The sequence below is a fragment of the Pieris rapae genome, chromosome 24 (assembly GCF_905147795.1).
Source record: "Pieris rapae chromosome 24, ilPieRapa1.1, whole genome shotgun sequence".
Classification (NCBI taxonomy): Eukaryota; Metazoa; Arthropoda; class Insecta; order Lepidoptera; family Pieridae; genus Pieris; species Pieris rapae.
Window position 1 is genome coordinate 2,132,127 of NC_059532.1, and position 20,727 is coordinate 2,152,853.

At 33.0% G+C, this 20,727-nt stretch overlaps 3 protein-coding genes across 3 annotated transcripts in view; 1 reads left to right on the plus strand and 2 right to left on the minus strand.

The window, feature by feature from the left end:
- Positions 1-4,549, minus strand: part of LOC110992816 (exportin-7) — a 29,478-nt gene extending 24,929 nt beyond the window's left edge. The window contains exons 1-4 of the mRNA XM_045633829.1: positions 4,505-4,549; positions 2,165-2,260; positions 1,324-1,427; positions 201-300 (exon numbers count right to left, since the gene is read on the minus strand). Of these exons, the coding sequence (XP_045489785.1) occupies positions 201-300; positions 1,324-1,427; positions 2,165-2,260; positions 4,505-4,519 (315 nt within the window). The 5' untranslated portion in view covers positions 4,520-4,549. The remainder of the gene's footprint in view (positions 1-200; positions 301-1,323; positions 1,428-2,164; positions 2,261-4,504) is intronic.
- Positions 4,550-4,914: 365 nt separating this feature from the next.
- LOC110992827 lies at positions 4,915-7,936 on the plus strand. The gene is made up of 2 exons (XM_022258794.2): positions 4,915-5,093; positions 5,365-7,936. Exons 1-2 carry the CDS (start codon positions 4,985-4,987, stop codon positions 7,797-7,799), a joined length of 2,544 nt encoding a protein of 847 aa, XP_022114486.2. The 5' UTR covers positions 4,915-4,984; the 3' UTR covers positions 7,800-7,936.
- Positions 7,937-9,928: 1,992 nt separating this feature from the next.
- LOC110992814 (phenoloxidase-activating factor 2-like) lies at positions 9,929-20,466 on the minus strand. Its single transcript, XM_045633831.1, has 9 exons — positions 20,387-20,466; positions 19,012-19,108; positions 18,117-18,216; positions 16,184-16,274; positions 15,169-15,293; positions 14,003-14,208; positions 12,952-13,130; positions 12,099-12,263; positions 9,929-10,161 (listed from the first exon to the last, which is right to left on the minus strand). Exons 1-9 carry the CDS (start codon positions 20,411-20,413, stop codon positions 10,000-10,002), a joined length of 1,152 nt encoding a protein of 383 aa, XP_045489787.1. The 5' UTR covers positions 20,414-20,466; the 3' UTR covers positions 9,929-9,999.
- Between the last annotated feature and the right edge of the window lie 261 nt (positions 20,467-20,727).

Here is a 20,727-nt window from a genome sequence, read left to right on the forward strand (position 1 = left end):
AGCTCGCGAGTACGTTGCCGGCCTTTTAATAATTGGTACACTTTTCTTGCAGGACCCTAAGTCAAATTGGTGCACTTTGAAAGAACCGTCGCACTGCAACGTCTAGCGGTTGCGTTGCCGTATTCTCCACTGCACGTGTCCAATTACCAAACCCTGGTCACTCGTATAGAGAATTAAAAAAAAAAAAACATCTAATTTACCTGAACAACAAAATTCGCCAACTTCGGTCGGGTAGCCAAATAATTCAATATATAATTCCTAATATCTAGCCTCTGTTGTATGGATAAACTGCTTGTCGATCTGAAATAATAATAAATAGTTAATTAGCAAACACTAATAAAATCTTATATGTATATAAAATTCTCGTGTCGCGGTGTTTGTGAGTTTAATCCTCCGAAACGGCTTTCCTGATTCTCATGAAATTTTGTGTGGATATTGGATAGGTCTGAGAATCGGACATCTTTTTTTTTTCATCCCCCTAAATGTTAAGGGTAATCCCCTAATTTTTATTTTTTTCAATTTTCGATAAAAAAAAAATTATGATACAGCTATAAAAAATACATACAACCCCTAATTTTCACCCCTCTACGATCAACCCCTATTTTTTATTAAAAATAATATAGAAACGACGTTTGCCAGGTCAGCTAGTCTTAATATATAAATCACGTGTCACGATGTTTGTCCGCGACGGACCCCTAAACTACTTAACCGAATTTAAATTAAATTGGCACACCGTGAGTAGTCTGGTCCAACTTAAGAGATAAGATAGCTTAGAACTTTAATTATAGTTTCAATTTTATTTTATTGCAAATTATTTGTTAATTATTTGATACAATTCTAACAGATGGCGCTGTTTTAAAAGTACCAACCTTTCACATAAGTTGTAGCGATTCCCTTGATTAGTTTACTACTATGTAATATAACAAAAACTTTAGCCACAGCAACGCTTTGCCGAGTCTGCTAGTATATATGTATTATATATATATATATTAAGATTAATAGCCTATAAAAGAGCTGAGAAAACTTTAGCTGCAAGCGAGTACGAGCTTAATGTATGAAGAAAGTCAGGAACATTCTGGTAGTAATTTCCTTAAAATAAAAATCAATAGTGCTACCACATTTTTAAATCTGGACCTCAGTATCTGTTTCATGATCATGGACAGAAAGTCCATTGGTGCACAGTGGGGGTCGAACCTATCTCTGAGATTTGCATAGAGCGACAAGTTAAGAAGAGAGAAAGTTGCATACAGCAAGAAAATTCTTACAAATACCCAGTATTTTGAATCAGACCTCTGGACCAGCAATTCAATTCTATTAACTCACCTATTAATTAGTTTCCCTAGAGTAGTAGCTGCCAAGAGTTGTGAATAACTAGAATCAGCCCGTTCCAGCAACGCCTGACATTTGCTTAGTGTATCAGGGGACTCCTGAAAATCCAAAATTTAATTAAGAACAATGCTATAATAATATGCATGTTTATCAGTATTATCTATGCGTACCAATTACAAAAAAATAAAAATATGTCACTCAAACACATCTGAATTAATTAAAGTATTTTAATATTACTCATAATTGTGTTGTCTTTGCTGTCTTCTAAACTAACAATGGAATTTCAACAATTTTTTTTTAGGTGCATAATTATTATTTTCACTGATCAATCTCCTTCCTGCCTTCGCCTGGCGAAGTACCTTGTGCCAACTGGGCACAAGAAATTAAAGCCATTAAAAAAAAATATTCCTTTGTCTCTGTGTGTATTGTAAGAACAATTGGTAAAATTGCATACACATTTTCCTTACAAGCGATACAGTCTCTATGAGGTAGCATAGCAAAATGTATTTTGTTCCTTTGTCAGCTGTTTAAAACAATCTTAGGTAAAGCAAAGTTCGCAGGGGCAGGTAGAATATGTTTAAATATTTATATAACAAATCTTCATTGTGTAAAGGAACACTGGAGCCTCGACGCTTAGTAATTTTGATTTCCACATCAAATCGAATATATTTTTGACATATGGGAGTCTAACTAAGCCTCAGATTTGAATTTAACCCAAACAGATAAATACTATATGTTATATATAAAAATCTAAATTATCCAAATGTAATATATCATAGCATCTTATAGCAATCATTATATCCACAATAATTATTACTCATATTAAAAAATATACCTGAAACGCAACCACCGCCTTCTCAGCCTGCTCACGGATAACTGGATCTTGTGATTCATAGAGCTGTTTGCACAAAAGCTCTATTTGAATCACCTCCTGAAAATTAATAATTGATAAATATAATTTTAATAAATATTTATTTTTTATATTGAGAAACATGATTAAGAATTATCATAATAGGAAATACAGCCCTCGAAATTTCGACACTACCCTGGTGCTTAGCCACTCCGTCACAAATCTGGATGATTGGGTGCCTGATAGGCTAGGATATAGGGGTCCCACAAAAAAAAAATAGGAAATACAATCCTTTACAATTAGTTGGGAATGAATATTTATAAATACACATCAACCTGCTACAAAGATGATCACTACATCAACAAAACATGCCTTTAGAAACTTAGACATTTTTTTTAGTACGCAGAGACTATTATAAAGTGGTCACAATGATACCCAACTCACACCGGCATACATTTAACAAGTGCAATTTTTATTGTATTAATGTGTCATAGAAAACATTATTAATAGATAATGAAGAATATAAAATACTATCAAAAAGTTATTTTTTATTTACATATAAAGTATTTTTATCGCTTTTTGATTGCTCGAAAGCAATAAGGACACCATTTCCTCTCCTTTTCATTTAATTATGTCAATTGTATTATATTTACTGCTAACCATAGAAGTATATTAGTTGGAAAAACTTGAGGATCATATTTTTGACCTAAACAACAGAAATTAGTCCTATGGCTAAAATTCTAGTTTCGTTATCTGTAATTATTTCTGTTATCAAATCAGGTAGGTTTACCTAAAGTCAACTAACAAAGCTTGCTCATATTGTATTAGAAAATTGCTGTATCTAATGCAACTGGTCCCCTTGCAATCTAACAGTCCAGTTTCCTTTAATTACACAGACCTTCCTTTCATAGCTCAATACATTATTCTTGAAGGTAATATCAATTTCAGACAAATAAAACACACAGAAGATATAAAAGAACATTTCAACCGGGTATTGGTGCTGATCATGTTAATAGATGAAAATATCAGCATTTAATATATTAGACATTTAATTATAACACTTAGACCATAAATTTAAATAGATATATGCAAATGCTACCAAATCCTACATACTTACGAGTCAAAACTCTTTGTTCCAATAGAACGACAAACTAACAGTTGTCCACTATCTTTTGGTATCTTATGTTGGATCTAATATGAACAATGTTCAGACAGGTTCAGACTCAATAAAATAAATAAATGTTCAACTTAAAACAGTATATCAATTTTGTAACACCATTGTACTCTCTCTTCACACATAAGTTCAATATGATACATACCAATAGCCAGCCAACATTAGGAAATTGAAAGAATTTTTTATGTCAGTGAACAGCATGTTAAGAATAAACATCAAAAATAAATGGAAATATCTATTTCATATAGACTATATGTGATGTTGATTAAAATAATTGTATGTTGATTTATGGGATATCTCTATATGAACTACTAATGTGTTCGGTTGCTCAAAGAACATTTAAGCTAAAAATCTATCTTGGTATAAAGTTGGGTACTAAAATAATTAGATATTGCTAGAATCAACATATGATTTTAAAGTATGTTCACAAGTAATATATATACATACAAATATTGCCTAAGTTAACCTTAACACTTAATGATTGTTAAAATATAAATGATTATTAAATGGATTGACTGTTTACTTAAGTCTCTTATCTGAAAATACAAGGAGGCCTAAAGATAAAAAAAATGATGCAAACTAAATCAATTTGTGTGAAATATATTTTTATTGCAGTTGAAATTACTACATTTCTGTTCCTGTTTTTAAAAATATTACATTATTGTATTGGATATTGATGAAATAAGAAATTTGTCAAGCCCATAATTATTATTTGAGAAGTAAATAATTCTTGTGATTCATAATGTACTACTGATTTATTATTTAGATTAATTTCCTATTTCAACAATAATACATTTGTTGAAATAGGAAAATATCGCCTCTCCCACAATGTTAATGTCATAAACCAAAATAAGCAATAACCACAAAACACCGGTAAACATTACAGTTAAAAATTATTAAGTCATAATAAGTTATTAACATATATATTTTAAATAGTTTTAAACACAAATAAAAGGATAAAAATCGCTTAATAATAACACTAAAACCCACTTCCGACATCAAAAACAACGTGTAAATTGAATACAATATACATACATTTAGGTGAAAATATTAAACAAGTGCACGTTTATTATTTTTACAGTATCTAAATTGATGATTTTAAGTAAAAATTTTGTTATATTTTATAAAAAATCTAATATTTTGATACTTACTTGCTCTTCAGCCATCTTTGTTATTCTCACGCATTTGATTTGTAAATTGTGAAATGTGACATTTATATTTTTTCAAACCCAATTCGTCATACGTTTCGATTCATGACTTTTATATGTTAACTGTTGAGATATTATTCTAAATAAAAAGCGTAATTAGTATTAAAATCATATTATATAGTATTGGTTGAAGCATAAACCTATATGATTGCACGTTTTAAATATCACAGTTTTAAATTTTACCATTTCATAATATTTTATAACGCAGCAGACCCTTTTTAAAATACCACCTGTAACTGGCTGAAAACTTTACAACATTCTTCTTTCAGAAAACAATAGAACGTTTTTCATTTCATTTTTCTAAGACTATTCTCTTCACAACAAAAAAATACTTTCGCTTTTTTTACCAAAATGTTAATAAATTTAAGTATAAACATAATATTATGAATTCAGAATAACAGTATAAAGTTTTAATGAAAAAAAATGTTGAGAACAACCTTTTCAAAAATCAAAAGGGTCTGCAGCGTTGCCCTTATCCCTCGAATTTTTCAAGAGGACGTGAAATATGCAGCTCAGAAGAAATTTACAAAACGTAAGACAAACTTACAGAAGTAGCTTGTTTCTTCCTCGTTCCAGACGAAAGCCATCAAATAGTAGTTTTTTCATATTTCTACTGAGACTTAACAAAGCCTTCAAACATGTGCCACAATTCTTTTAACAGAAAAGTATTGATTATTTAGATTAAAGGTAGATGGAAAATCGTTATCGATCGAATGTGAAAAATAGCGAAAACATACTGTTTTCTATCTATTTTTGCAAAAAATCGATAAGTATTTTGTAACTATAATTTCGCTATTTTTCAGATTCTATGATCACGTCCCACGCAACAAAAACTACAAGTTCAAATTCTGGAGCAACGGATAACAATAACTTTCACGGCGGCGATAAAAAACCCGAAGATAATGTACAAAAATCGACTGAAAACCTCGCAGAAGATCGAGAAAAATGTGATCGCGTTATTAGCAAGATTTTTCCACCAGGAGACCCACTATATGCAACTCCCACTGATAAAGAAGTACTAGAACAGAAAATTGAACATATAAAAGAAGTAGAAGACGGAGTTCCTATAACATTTAAAGAACAAAAAGAATCGGACGCAACCAACTTATATTATGACTCCGAACCAAATAACTATGATACTAGATATGATGGGATTGCGGATAAATGTCTGCAAACACCACCTAAGAAGGTAGATGAACAACTTTTAAGAGAATTAGGGGTTGATCATATTCCAGAAAATATAGATTTTTACCCACAAAGACCTAAGCAAAGTTATTACAGCGAAGTTTTATATGGGAAACCACAAGTGGTCCGCTATACCAATGAAACACCTAAAACAAATGAACTGCAAAAAGTAAACTCCTTAAGTGATTTAGAGGTAGATAGATCATTTAAAGCAGAATTAATACAGCCCCTTATTTTTGATTCAATTTCTTTATGTGAAAGTGTAGGCAAAGGTAGCGAAGCCGATAATTTTGATGCACTCGAAGACACTCAACTAACGCCTGTAATATTAAATCCATATGCAAGTCAGTCATTTCCATTTCATGACTATGCAATCAAAGATATCTTGCTTGAAAATACTGTTGAAGAGGAATCTATGACAGTAACAACAGGGATTGATGATGTTAGTAATAACAATTTGATACCACCCAATGAGATGGATATAGAAAGTGACGAGCGGAATGTTAGGGAAAAAGTAGAGGGTGCTATTTCTGGTTTGGCAATACCTGGTGAATCGACATCAATCGAAACTCAACCTATTACAACCATGGTAGAAAAAGAATTTGATATTCTTTATACCCAGCCCACTTCAGGACCACCAGACGGGCCGGGAACGTTACATCGACAACCAGAAAAGGTTGTAAAACAAAGTACGTCAATTTCATCCAAAAGTAAAGAAGAAAAACCACCAAACACAAAAAACACGTCTATTTCAGATAACCAAGATCCAAATGATTCTGACAATATAAACAGAATTTCCGGGGTTCATGAACGACCAGACTTTTTATTAAATATGCAAGCTAATGTTTTTGCAGACAACGCGTCAATTACAGAAGACTTAAAGGAGCCAATTTTTGCAAGAAAAACTATAGTTTCTTATATAGAAGGCTCATATAAGAAACCAATAATTGAAATTAAAATCCCAGTTTATAATAAAAAAACTGAGCAATCAATTGAAGAAGCAACGGTACATTTTAAGGAAACTGATGATAACTCAGTGGAACAGAATACAGCTTCTTACGTTCGAGAACATTCTAATGTATCAGCATCTTGTGGACGGGGTCCAGCTAAAACACCTAAAATGCAAAAGTATTCAAACTTAGAAAGAACTGTATCACATATCGAAGTGACTGAAAAAATGCCTATTACAGAAAATACACCAGTTCTAAATGTGAGATTAAAACCCGAATATGAGGGTTTGCTAAAGGACAAAAAAGGAGTTCACCAAACTGAGGCCGCCAATTGCAATCTTGACCCCAATTTAACTGCAACTGGACCTATACCAAATATGGTTGAGAAGGAAACTGTAACACTAAAAGAGCTGTTACGTAGGATTAGAGAGAGACATCGCCTGGAATTGTGTCGGGAATATTACAATCGACTGACCAACATGAATATGACAGAAGCATGCAGCAAGCCAGGAACTCTTGGACCAAATCCATGCAAAGGAAAAGATAAGTCGCCTTGTCCGCCACCGCCCAAATGTCCTTCAACAACAAAAAAAGACCCATGTGCCGCCAAAGACGACCCTTGCGCCCCAAAAAAGAAAGACCCTTGCGCGCCCAAAAAAAAGGACCCTTGCCAACAGAAAGATCCTTGCGCAAAGTTTTTAAATTCCAAAATATACGACACATTATCTCTGTTTCGTATATATATCCTACCTGACTTCCGAAATGTTAACTTCCAATATCGCCAGTATAGTTCACAAGTTCTATCAACGAGAGCATTGCAAATTCGTGCCCTGAACACTCCTGTACTGAACGTTGGCACCGACACTGTGAAGGATGTAGTCCTTGCTCGGGATTACGAGCCTTGGGTCCCTATACCATCCTGGCCTATACCGAAAAAGGAAAAGAGGCGACCTTTCGTCTGTCCTAAAGACGGCTGCAAATTGCTTCCCTCTCCCCCGTTTGATCCAGCATTTAAAGATAAACCGTGTGTATCGTTTCCGAAGAAGAAATTTTCTCTCTCCGAATTATTTGAACATCCAGTCGTTACTAGCAAGGATAGCTGAAGAATCGATAGTTTTTATTATCTTACATCTTTTACCCAATTTTTATTTTACCTGACTTAATGCGCTGTTTTTTACGTAATATTTAATAATCTCCGTTTTGAAGACTATCGATGCGTCAAAATTTATTTTGTAACTACATATATACAACTTGTTGAAACTAACAATAAAGTAATTGAAATAAATGTAATGTTTGTGTTTGAATTTTATAAGTAGTACTAGCTGACCTGGCAAACGTCGTTTTGCCATGTATATCATTTATAATAAAAAAATAGGGGTTGATCGTAGAGGGTTGAAAATTTAGGCTTTTATTTTTTAATGCTATTGATACAGTTGATAAAAAAATAAAAATTTATCTAAAATTGAAAAAAACATTAAGGGTGGACTACCCTTAACATTTAGGGGGATGAAATATATGTTGTCCGATTCTCAGGCATACCCAATATGCACACAAAATTTCATGAGAATCGAGAAAGCCGTTTCGGAGGAGTTTAACCACAAACACCGCGACACGAGAATTTTATATATAAGATTACTATTGAGTGACTTAGTAAATAAGAGACGTAATTGACAACGTATCAAAACTGTCAACAGAGAAATTAAGACCATAGTAATAAACACGCTTAGTATTAGCACTCGCGAGCCCTCTGGCATTGAGAGTGTCCATGGGCGGCGGTATCACTTAACATCAGGTGAGCCTCCTGCCCGTTTGCCCCATGTTCTTTTTTAAAAAAAAGAAAAAAAACGTGATTAGATTCGAATCGGTATGTTCTGAGAATAGTTTTTTCTCTTTATTTTACAAAATAATATAGATGTTGTCACGTTCAGCTATCGTCAGTAAGTCGAATTTACAGACAACCGTTTATTTGTTTAATAGAAGTAATTACTTACTAATTAATACATTTACAATTTACATCTAAACTACATAGGGTGTGTTATTTTTTTGTAAATATATATATTTTTTTTAATCACTTAATTTGTATGTGTGAGCATTTAGTAGCTTTTTAAACCGGGCATAACTTTGATCTTTTATATGTATATATTATATAGTATATTCTATTCTCATCAAATAATTTCATATAGACTTTTGAAATTGTCTATTAGGCGTGTATTTTTAGAATGTATTATAAAAACTAATTGATAAATTAGTTTTTATAATACATTCTAAAAAAAGCAATATTATACTATAAAACATTTATTCACAAAAATACATATTATCCTTACACATCGCCACTCTAAACTCTGCGAACATAAAGCAACGTCATTGTTAACGGGAACTGTGAAGATTAATTCTCAAACAACATTGCCATCTCTCATCTCTCCTAGGTACTAAGAACCGGAGAACACTTGCGTTGCTCACTTCACGCAAGAACTTTAGTTATATAGATAGATAGACAGGCTTGTGTTAGTTAAGAGTTATTTATTTAAAAGAATTATTTAACAATTTACTACACTAATTTATAAAATGGGCATTAATATAAAATAATAAGTAGAATGAATTAATATAACATCAGTTTTATTAAAATTAATTAGTTATATCACTTTTATTATCGCAAACTTCGTCAACAATTTGTCTATATGTATTTTTTGTACCATAAAAGTAATAAAAACATAGTTATTAGATATTCATTAATATTTAACTTTTCAATATCCTCTTTGGTTAATGCGAGTTATAAACATTAAATACATAGGTACATAACTTGCTTACATTTCGTAGTATAAGTGAAAGCACTTTTATGAAAATTCCTAACCTGATTAAATAAATTAAAATAAAATCCCTTTGGGCGTATTAACAGATTTATTGTTTGAATACAAAACAATTATACATTCAGCACCCTTTTTAAATGTTACTCCTATAATATAATAACCCTTTTCATATGCTATTGGGACTGCCACGCGAAGAATGAAGGTATTTTTAAGCAAATTGTGAGGTAGTAGTAAGAGTATCCTCGATACAATCGATGACGCACTCAATCGCAAATTGTTAGGCAGTTTGTGCGTTTGTTTGTTAGCTCTGAAAGTCAATTGAACTAAGCCATTGTATAGATATAATAGATTTTATGGCGGGCTTTGAGCGCTGCGAATCAAGAAACTCCGTAACGAAGTAAACATAACACAATATAGGACGTACTATAGGTGCGGTCAACGCTCGTTAGAGCGGGACAGAATGCATACTAGGCGTTAGAGGCGAGTATACAATTGTCTAATAGGTATAAAAAGAAGTTACAAAGTTTCGAGCTTTCATCTGAGCATCTATCCATGGCCGAAGAAAGGTGACATCAGTGTAGACGGATGGTACATCTTTTTCACCACAACCGATGCCCCACGATACAATACCATTTTGCACGTATCGGTCACTTTCATCCTGTAATTAAGAGTTTTTATAACATATTATCTGTAATCTGTTTGGATTTCAAAATAATAATATTCTAATAAAATATATTTTAAGTAATCAAATTGTTATATAAACATTTAAAAAGCACAGGAGGCTGTTACGTGATACAGCCGCTTATGCCACTGGTTTGCGTTGCCGGCTTTTAACGCCTTGCGAAAAAGTTCGCTTTTATCTTAATAATAATTAATTTATTAAAACTTGATTTGTGACAAAAGGGTTGTGACAAGACTAATATATCGCAACTAATAAAGCCCTATGTTGTGGGTAACCCGAGAAATAATAATTTTAGTGTTAAAAATTAAGAATGAGTGAACAAGTATTTAGTAGTTACATATTGGAAGTTTAGATGGCAAATCTGTCGCATAACGTCTTGTGCAGTAAACTGAGATTTTTTATTTATCTATATTTATATGGACCTATTTGTTTGTACGCTGGCTAAGTTCACAAGAGTTGCTTGCTATATTGTTAGTTATAAGATTTAGGAATTTTAGTTTAATTTTTTAATGTTTGTATGTAGGTTAGTTGGTGTGGGTAATATAATGGATTTCTATCGCATTAGTTGTAACTGTAAAGATAGGAAAATTTAATGGAAAATAAATAAATAAAAAAAATAAATAAATACTAGCCGGTACCGCCCGCTTCGCTGGTCGAATTTTCAAAGGAAATAAAGTAAATTTTATTCATATTTTTTTTATTCATTTTTTTTTTTGCTTTTTTGTTAATTTTTATTTTTTTTTCTGAAATTTTTATTTTCGGTTTATCATAAAATTAATTCGGTTATATAAAAACAAATGAAATTAATTAAATAAAAAAAAAACAATTGACTATAACCTTTTCTATTTAAACAGTAAAAAAATAATCATTTGGAGTCTGTAGAAGTTACAGTTTGGAAACATAAATTTAACATTCTCACACCCACCCCCGCAATCCCTGTTGGAAATAGAATTTCGTAAAATCCTATTTGAGATGATTTCTGCATAACAAATAAAAGATTACTACCAAATTAAAGTCTATAGAGGTTACAGTTTGGAAATAGAAATTTCACATTTTAACACCCACTACCGCAATCTTTTTCGGCGGTGGGTTGTTGTAAAATCCGCTCTTAAATCATTTCTGCATCACATATAGACGAGTCTAGCTAAATTTGGAGTGTAGTAATGTAGGAGCTACGCCTTAAAAAATAAAAATTTTCATTGTTAAACCACCCCCGCAACCCCCTGTGGGATGAGCTACCGTAAAATTCGTTCATAGACTATTTCTACATCTCTTACAGAAGATTCCTACCAAATTTGGAATTTATAGGAGCTATTGTTTAAAAACGGGAATTGTTCATTGTTAACGCCCCCGCAATCCCCTTGGGGGGATGAATTTCTTAAAATCCGTTTTTAGTTGACCTCTACATAACGAAAGTAATATTCCTACCAAGTTTCACATTTCTAAGTCATATAGTTCCCGAGATTTCGTGATGAGTAACTATAGAAATTAGAATTTTTAGCTGAATCTAAAAGAACATTATCCGTTTAGTAAACTCCGTTGCCATGGAAACAAAAGAATCAAGAGAAAACGCTTGCAATTAACGGGATAAATGTTCATAAAAATAAAACAGCAATAAAAAAATCAAGGAACGTTAGAATTCAAATAATAAATAGCCATAAACCATCTAGGAAAAATTTCGCATCGAATAGTGGTAGTTTCATGTCGATACGATCAGTGGTTTAGGCGTGATTGAGCCTCAAACGAAGACCATTTTCATTATATATATATATAGATTAGTTATTTTATATAGAAGTTTCACTTTTGACATATTGTGTAATTTGTTCGGCAGTATTATTTAAATTTTTCGATTAAATCAACATTTTAGCCTTCATATTTTCGGCCATTAAGAATTACTAGGGAATCATATTTACCGGCATCGGACAAACAAGAGGTGTTCCCCCGTCTCCTTTACAAGTATCTCTGCCTGCTTCGGCTGCAGCACACATAAAACTCCGATGAAGTTTGAAATGACGTCCCAGACGTGTCTGTCGCAGTAAAGATTTACAAGATCTTCGATCTACCACTGGTAACTCCGCCTGTAAATAAACACAATTAAATGTATTTATTTTTTAATTTCATCAGTACCTATATTCTCTTCCATACATATCCTCTCTTTCATCACACAACACAGCCAATTTTGCTCGTATTTGATCACTTTTATTGAATTTTACTTTCGTCAATAGTATACTTACTCAAAATAAATTTAAACTCGCACACAAAATAAGTTTATACACACAAAATAACTTTTAACACAAAATAAATTTATGAACGTCAACAGAAAAGATTATATTATTATTTTTATTTTTTAATTAATTATTTCCAAAATATTTAGGATCATTTAAATAATCGTCAATTTTATAAATACATTGATTGCTTTACTAATTTCCCTTATGAGTAAGCGTGTGAATAGTATTAGGATGTTGAATACCAATGTATTTTTAATATAAAACAAATTATATGGAGCCATTCTAATTCATACCAAAATTTCTAAGTGCGCAATTCGAACAGTGAAAACAGCAAGTATCAGGCACATAATGTTGAACACCAACTTGTCTGAAGAAAGTCAAGCTGAAGAAACGAAGGAAGATAGTCAAGCTGAAGGGTTCTAGTGCCACATGGTTATGACACTTTCATTACTTCGTGATCAAAGTAATCGAACGAAACGATATGTTTTCGTCTTTCATTTCATTAATGAAACATTTTGATACACATAAGAATATGTACCTTTTTTAATTTATTTTGATATTTCCCAAACGTGTCCTTTCCCCAGCCGGCGGCCAAGCATCTCGTTTCTGCGGGGGTCCTTGCTGTCCCCGGAGGGGGCAAACAGACAAATCCAACGTGGTGTGACAGTGTTAAAGGCCATAATAGGATGAGCAAAGCTATATCGTAGTGCATGTTCTCTGTGAATAAATTGTTATGTTATTTAAGTAGCTTGTTAGTAGTTGAAAAAAAAGCTTAGTGTAACACCATAATTAGTTAAGGTTCCAAAAATCATTAATGTGTTAAGGTTACTGTACAGTTAATAAGATAAAAATGCTTGGCAATAGTTCTAATGATTTTATTATAATTTGTTTTGTTATCTTTGAAGTGTTGTGAATTATTTGTGTAATGGTGAATGTGATAAATCACAGAACAGATTTTTATTTTATTTTTTACTTATGTAACTTTAATGACGTTGTCGTCATTTTCTTTTGAATAATTGTAATGTAGAGGGAGGGTTGATCTCGCTGAGTTTCTTGCCCGTTCCTCTCAGAACATGACCTAGTAGTCTTGCTCTTTCGCGAATTTCGTAAACGTTTTTGACATTCATAAGCGTGCATTCTACGCATCTAAATTGAATAAATGAATTTTGATTTTGATTGATTTTTTTTGAAACAAATTGTCAATTTTGGGCCAGTAATTCCTGAGATCGGCATTTGTAGATTGTATCTCACGCAAGACGGGATGGGAAGGGTTTTGACGGGAGTTATAGTATCCTGTGAGTGGTGTTGATCTACTGGCTTCAAAGTGCGACAGTCATCCCTAAAGTGGTGGGTTCGATCCCCTGCTGTGGACCAACTATTTATGTGAGCATTTAAGATTCGCTGGAACGATGAAGTAAAAAGTTGACGGCGTGTGTCAGGCACCGGAGATTGGTTACCCACTTGCCTATTAGGTTGCATAAATATGGGCCTAGACCTAAAAAATATTATAGTGACACTATTTATTTTATCTATTTAGCCTCCATTGAATTTCTGCCGTAAACCTATTTACAACTAAAACAAAAACTCACTCCTTTGCGGTGTATATCGCTCATGCACCACAATCTCCCCAACATCAACATCCTCATGGACGAACTGCTCATCATTGGTATTTGAATCCCATTCACCAGCTCTAACCCTCATGGCACCGCCAGTGATGTGGGCGGCGGTCAAGACTACTTCTGGGTGTATGATGGAACCGGCGCCCTTGTATGTGATTTCAAATTTACCATGTTTTCTAAAAACGATAGACATGGTTTATGTTGTAGCATATTTTTTTTTATAAATTTCTCAATATTCGACTCTTGTGGTGCGGGGCCTTATTTTATACACATACTTTGTACAAACATACATACATTTAAAAAAATCTCAATACATATCCATTCACACAAATACATATTTCTGTTTTATATTCATGGGCTGGAACAAGTCTCACCTATGCTACGCTCTTGTTGCAGTAGACACAAGTCACTACCCTACCGCAGAAATTTTCCAGCTGCGATCTGAAGTTTCGTAATATTTCCGGTTTTGTAGCATATTGTAATACTAATATTTTCGTAGTAAGATTAAATTTTATATTATTTATTTATTTTTTGTATAAATAATCTTAAATAGTAGAAGTTTGTATGGTTGAAACATAAACTGGACACAGTTTTTCTGTCCACCAGGACGTTTTTTTACCTTTACCTTACCTTTACCCTCAAAAATTGCACAAACAACGCACTAAAACAATCGAAACACCGCCGCTTCATACATAGCCGATGCAAGAAACCTGTTCTTGACGAGAATTCTCAATCGACTACAGGATGTGTTCTAATATTCAAATAGTGGCTGAATCTCATCTCGAGGTCGTAGGTTCCCCCGGCTGCACAGCTCTGCTAGTAGACTTTGTCTACGTGCTTCTGTGAGTGCTAAGTGTGTTGCGAGTGCGTTGCCGACTTTTTGAGAACTGAAACACTCTTTTCTTGAAGGACCCTAAGTCGAATTGATTACATAAAATACTTCAGTGGGCAGCTGGTTCCACCTATCCTACTCTACATTTTATTACAGACAGCTTGTCCGGACGCTTATCAGGACATGACTTATTTTTATACAAGAAGATTTATCTTAATTAAAAATTAAAGTAAATTAAAATAAAAAATTTCACAAATATTTTTTGATATCTTTTTTTTTAAAGCACAGGGGACAAACATCTTACCGTTGCTCTTTCAAAAGGACTGCGACTATCCAGGGAAATTCAGCAAACTTCGCCTCGCTATTATCATCGCTCAAAATACGCATCGATATCCCATTTGGATTACGCATACCGCAACTCACGTCTACCTAGAAAACATAAATGTGGTATTAATACCAAGTTAACACTCGATACTAACTAATTAAATGCTACAGGCGTGTCAAAGGCAGATGGGACGGTGTAAGATAAAGAAGAAAGAATAGATAAGGATAATCAAGGTAGCAGATGTCATGATGAAAAGAAATAAACTTAAGTGGAAAGTGAAAGAGAAACAGCAAACTAAACTGGGACTATAAACGCAAAAGAAGAAGATTTAGAAGACGGATAGACCAGATTGAAACAGCAGGTGGTGCATATCAGACAGTAGCACAGTGTAAACAGTGGTGGGATTTCTAGGAGGCCTTTGTTTATCCGTTTCTCTTTCACTTTAAAATGAATGAATGAAGTTTATATGTGTATTGAAGTTATACTTCTTTTGGCGCGTGAAAAGAAGTATAACCTCAATACACATGTAAACTTTTAACACCGACACCTGAATTGAACATCGTAAAGTTCGTTCTAGGTGGCATGAAAGTCGATAACTATGTTCAAGTTGTATATTCTAGTATTTTTATATTTAGAACACGTGTTTAGTAACAGTACAATTAAACAGTGTGAATAAATAAATATTATTTTGGTGTTTTTAAATCAATTTCAAATACGACGGTGATATTATTACTAATAATTTTTTAGTATATCTATATATATTGAATATTAGTGATAACACTGATTTGAATAAACTGTTTTGACTGCAATTATAGATTTGTAGTAAATTGTCGTTAATTAAAAATTATTACATTATTATCTAAAAAATATTGTTTGATTAATTTTAATCACTACTGCACTTTAGTTATTTTTTTCCATACGCCATAGACGTACAACTTCTAACGCGTGTACATAAGTACACACACTCTTTTTTTTGATAGGTAAAAGACAATACCTCATCATAGGGGTAATCTAAATCGGGGGTTTCATCTTCTTTGATAATAGGACAGCATTTGTCCAGAATAAACTGACACTCTTGATGTACTCTGAAACAATCACATTGCAATTAAACCAATATCCAATACCTGATACCATTTTGCCTGTGCCCGCTCCTACCCTTGTTCTTTTCGCAAGTGCGAACCTGGATTCGCGTATAAATCTACTAATTTCATTTTTTCACAAAAAGTACTAAAATATACATTTTATTTTCATGTATCAATATACAAGAGGCTAAATGGTCAAGTACAAATATCTTACAAACATAATGTAAAATAAGAAAATATGGCATTTAAAAAGAGTGGCAGAGAGTTCTAGAATGAGTTCTTCTCGTCTGTACTACGCCCTTGATTTGTGAGCATGTAAATGTAAAATTAGAAACATTTCATATATATTTCTTTTTTGACGTTCATAAGTGTACATTGTGTTACCGAAATGAATAAATTACTTTGAATTAATAGGATTGTCGGCCATTCACTAACCCCCAGAGTTTAGGAATAGAATTTTGCCAAATCCCGTCTGCAAATCAATCATCAGTCAATCTAGAAGCTCGGGTACCTTCATTAGAATTCTTCAAAATTCAGAGTTTGACATATTCGATAGTGATCAATAGAGCGAAGAGAATGCATTCTATCCGTCGCTAAAAATGGACTGTCTTCGTAGGGTTTGGTTATTGAGATGCAGATAGAAGATCTATCGCCCGTCACGGTCTGATACACAATCTGAGATAGTGGATTAATTATTGGAATCGGACATTAGAGGACATGGCCTGCTCGAAACGACACGGTGACATTGAGTCTCTTCTTAAATAATCTTTGTAACAAGCAGTGGCGAAATTTTCCTTAGAGTGCGTAAATTCATAGATTCGTGGCCAAATTTTAGTAATTACTTCATTGAAGTAAAATAAATTTAGATTTGTAACATAACTAATGGCTTAATATATGTATTTTATTAATATTATTTGTATAAGTTGCTGTGTGATGGATTGTTTTGAACGATTTTGGCTTTTGTGTTTAATGTAATTGCTTAGATATTGTAAATGAGCTGTACGAATACTGACAAGCAAATAAATAATAAGTGTGTGGTTTTAAATGTATTTTTATTTAAAAAGTAAAACATTCCCTACCATCATAACATTCATATATTTTAGAAAATATAGCTTGTAAACTGTAGATATAGCATTACATATGATGTGGTGAACTTTAGTAAATTTATATAAACATGTTATCACTGGACGCTAGGAAGAAACTCAAGTCTTTCTTTAGATAAGAAACTTCTTATATATAAAGTCATCCTAAAGTCCATTTGGACATATTATAGCCTTCAACTGTGGGACAGAGCAAGTGATACCAACATAAACATACTCCAGCGACAACAGAACAAAATCCTAAGAGCAGTTGCAAAAGTACCCTGGTACATAACCAACAACGAATTTCACGAACACTTAATAATGAGAACTATCAAAGTGGAAACCCGGAGACTGGCAGCTAAATACAAAGAGCCGATAAGTTGTCATCCGAACAAACATGCTTGCCAACTCACCATTAGACAGTGTGAGTCGACTATAACGTCACCATATTCTAGAGTTAGAAGACCGGCAGTAGCTCTGGGCAGAAGATGAGTAGAAGCTTCCAATGGGAAGTCACTCCATATGACAGCATCACAGAAGAAATTCGCTCATAGCCTTAGGTCTGATTGCAAATTACCGCAGAGAAAAAATAATGTATATATAAAAATGTTTATAGTTAAATATATTGTAACGCCAGTCCAAATTGAACTGTTATTTTTTATAACAGGTGGCAAACCAGGCTCACCTGATGTTAAGTGATACCGCCGCTTATGGACAGTCTCAATGCCAGAGAGTGAGATGACGGCTTTTTATTTTAACTTACCGAACTGTAATAGTTTTGTTGAAAGTGGTATCATCACATAAATGACGCGGCATACATCGTCCTTCACCACCACTTTGTAGCGTACATGTGTCATTGGTGCCTGAAACCCATTATATATACATATATACAATTGATGTATACATGTTTTTTTCTTTTGTCATGAAATTAATGTGCATGTTACTGGCATGGGATTTCAAGCATACATAAAATTTCAAATTCAAATCATTTATTCCAATTAGACGACCTTAAATGGCACTTTTGAACGTTAAATCTACACTAATATTATAAAGAGGAAAACTTTGTTTGTTTGATTGTAATGAATAGGCTCATAAGCTACTGGACCGATTTCGAAAATTCTTTCCCCATTCGAAAGCTACATTATCCACGAGTAATATAGGCTATATTTAATTTTGAACAAAAATGGGGTTCCGTAAGATATTAGGGTTTTTCGAACACAAGGTGTAAAAAATCAACCAAAAAAAGTTACTTATTTTGCGTACCCTGCCTTTACTATTAAAGATAGAACCATAAAATGTTCTAAGTAATTGTAGATCTTATAAATGTCTACAAAAAAGTCCGCACACTATACCTATCTATGTCGAGTGAGGCATAAATGTTATACATGGCAAAACGACGTTTGCCAGTTCAGCTAGTAAAATATAAAGATGATTCTAGTTGCCCCTGACAAAAGGTAGTTTCGTGTGGAGAAGAATGGGCAAGAAACTACATTTTCTTTTAAAATAGTATTTAAAATGTTTGTATATATTAGTTAAATAATTATATCTGTGAAATGTACTCCTAGAATAAAATTACTATAGAGGTCTATAATTGTATTGTTAGTATTCATGTTCCTCACATATTTACAAATATCAAAAGCGTTTGACAATTGACAAACCCGGTAATGGCGGCGGTACCCCAAATATTTCCATCATAGCCTCCTGATTGTAATCTTGACCAGCCACCGATAGAACTCCCAGTAACAAAAACTTTATCTGTAAAAGCAAATTATATTACTTATATCAATAAGATTTATTTATTTATTAGTTCTACATCAACATTCAACAATTATACAAGTAAATATGACATTACAAATTTTACACACTCGCCTAGATACCAATTTCAGTACCAAGTTCAGTAAATCGGACTATAGATAATTATATGATATATTTGTACTTTAAGATTATTAGATACACACATTCATAATATAACCATTTTTTTCTTTGCTTGAAATATATTTTGTTAATCAAAAATGCAAAGCTATCTATAATATTAGAGATACAAAATGTAGTTAAAAGAAATAGGTAGCACGATACAGTAGTAAATTAGGCTACAACCCAGAGGTCTGGGTCTAGAGGGGTGCGCTGAAATCGGGTCTTCGCTAGATCCTATGCATCATCCCCTGCATATTTCAACTAGACTGAGACAAAACACTAAATTAACTGTGAACAAGATCTAGATACATAGGAGATTTTAGTATCCAAATTAGATGAAGAATCGACGGTACAAAATAATCTGTCAATAACTTAAAAATACATCAAAGTATAGATACCAAAATATATGAGTGTTACCAACTGCAGCTGCAAAGGTATTTTTCAGCACTAAAAAGAGTTAAAAGTTGCACTCTACACTCGGCCAGCAAAAACTTACAGCGCTCTCGCTACTGTACATAGAATTTGTAAGAAACTATTGAATTTGAAATAAAATATAAATAAGAGGGCGCATCCCGATAGGGCCTAGTGCGGTCAAAACTGCATATGAAATGTATGATGGAAATGTTTATCTTAAAAAGCCAATATCTTTAATTGCAATAGTTTTTTTCTATGCCACGCTAACATAAACTTATACTAATCGTGCGCAAACAATCACGAGCTTGTCAACAATAATGCGACATTACGATGTTTACAGCTTTGTCGACATTAGTTTTTAAGCTTTTGCATAGATTTTATCGCGGGCCTTGAGCATGGGGACCGAATCCAGAAATTCCGTAACGAAAAAAAACCTAACACCCCCCACTCCGACCGGCACAGCGGTGATACTTTTTAGACACGAGACAGACTATATAGGCTTGTTAGTCTGAGTCTGGTAGATTGAATTAATGACAATGAAAAAAAATAATGCATAAATAAAAAATAAATAAACAATTATAATTGCATAGGTTGATAAAAAATGCTATGCAATAGCTTTATCGTCGACAGTCCCCGAGTGCCACACGTTTTTTTTTTAATATTTAATAATATAACCGTTCAAAGTAATTTAAGCTAAATACGTACAATTAAATCCATGTTTAATTCCACCATAAAATCACACAACCAAACTGGTAAACGACATGAAATTGCCTTTGCCTGTTGAATTTTGCTCAACAAATGTTATCTTTATATTATTTGTGCTGTTTTGCGGCTGATTCATGACAAACGCTAAATTTGTAAACTATTTTCAGTGTAGTGTTTCCTGCTTCATTTATTTTAGTCCCTCCGGAGAGACTCTTGGGCCATGGGGTTTAAGTGCACAGGCACTTATTAAAGATTTAAGTTGGCGTCGCTCAAAGAATAATTGTAATACCGGGACGAAACCTTTACAATCTGTTTTCATTTCCTTTTATCTTATATCTTTA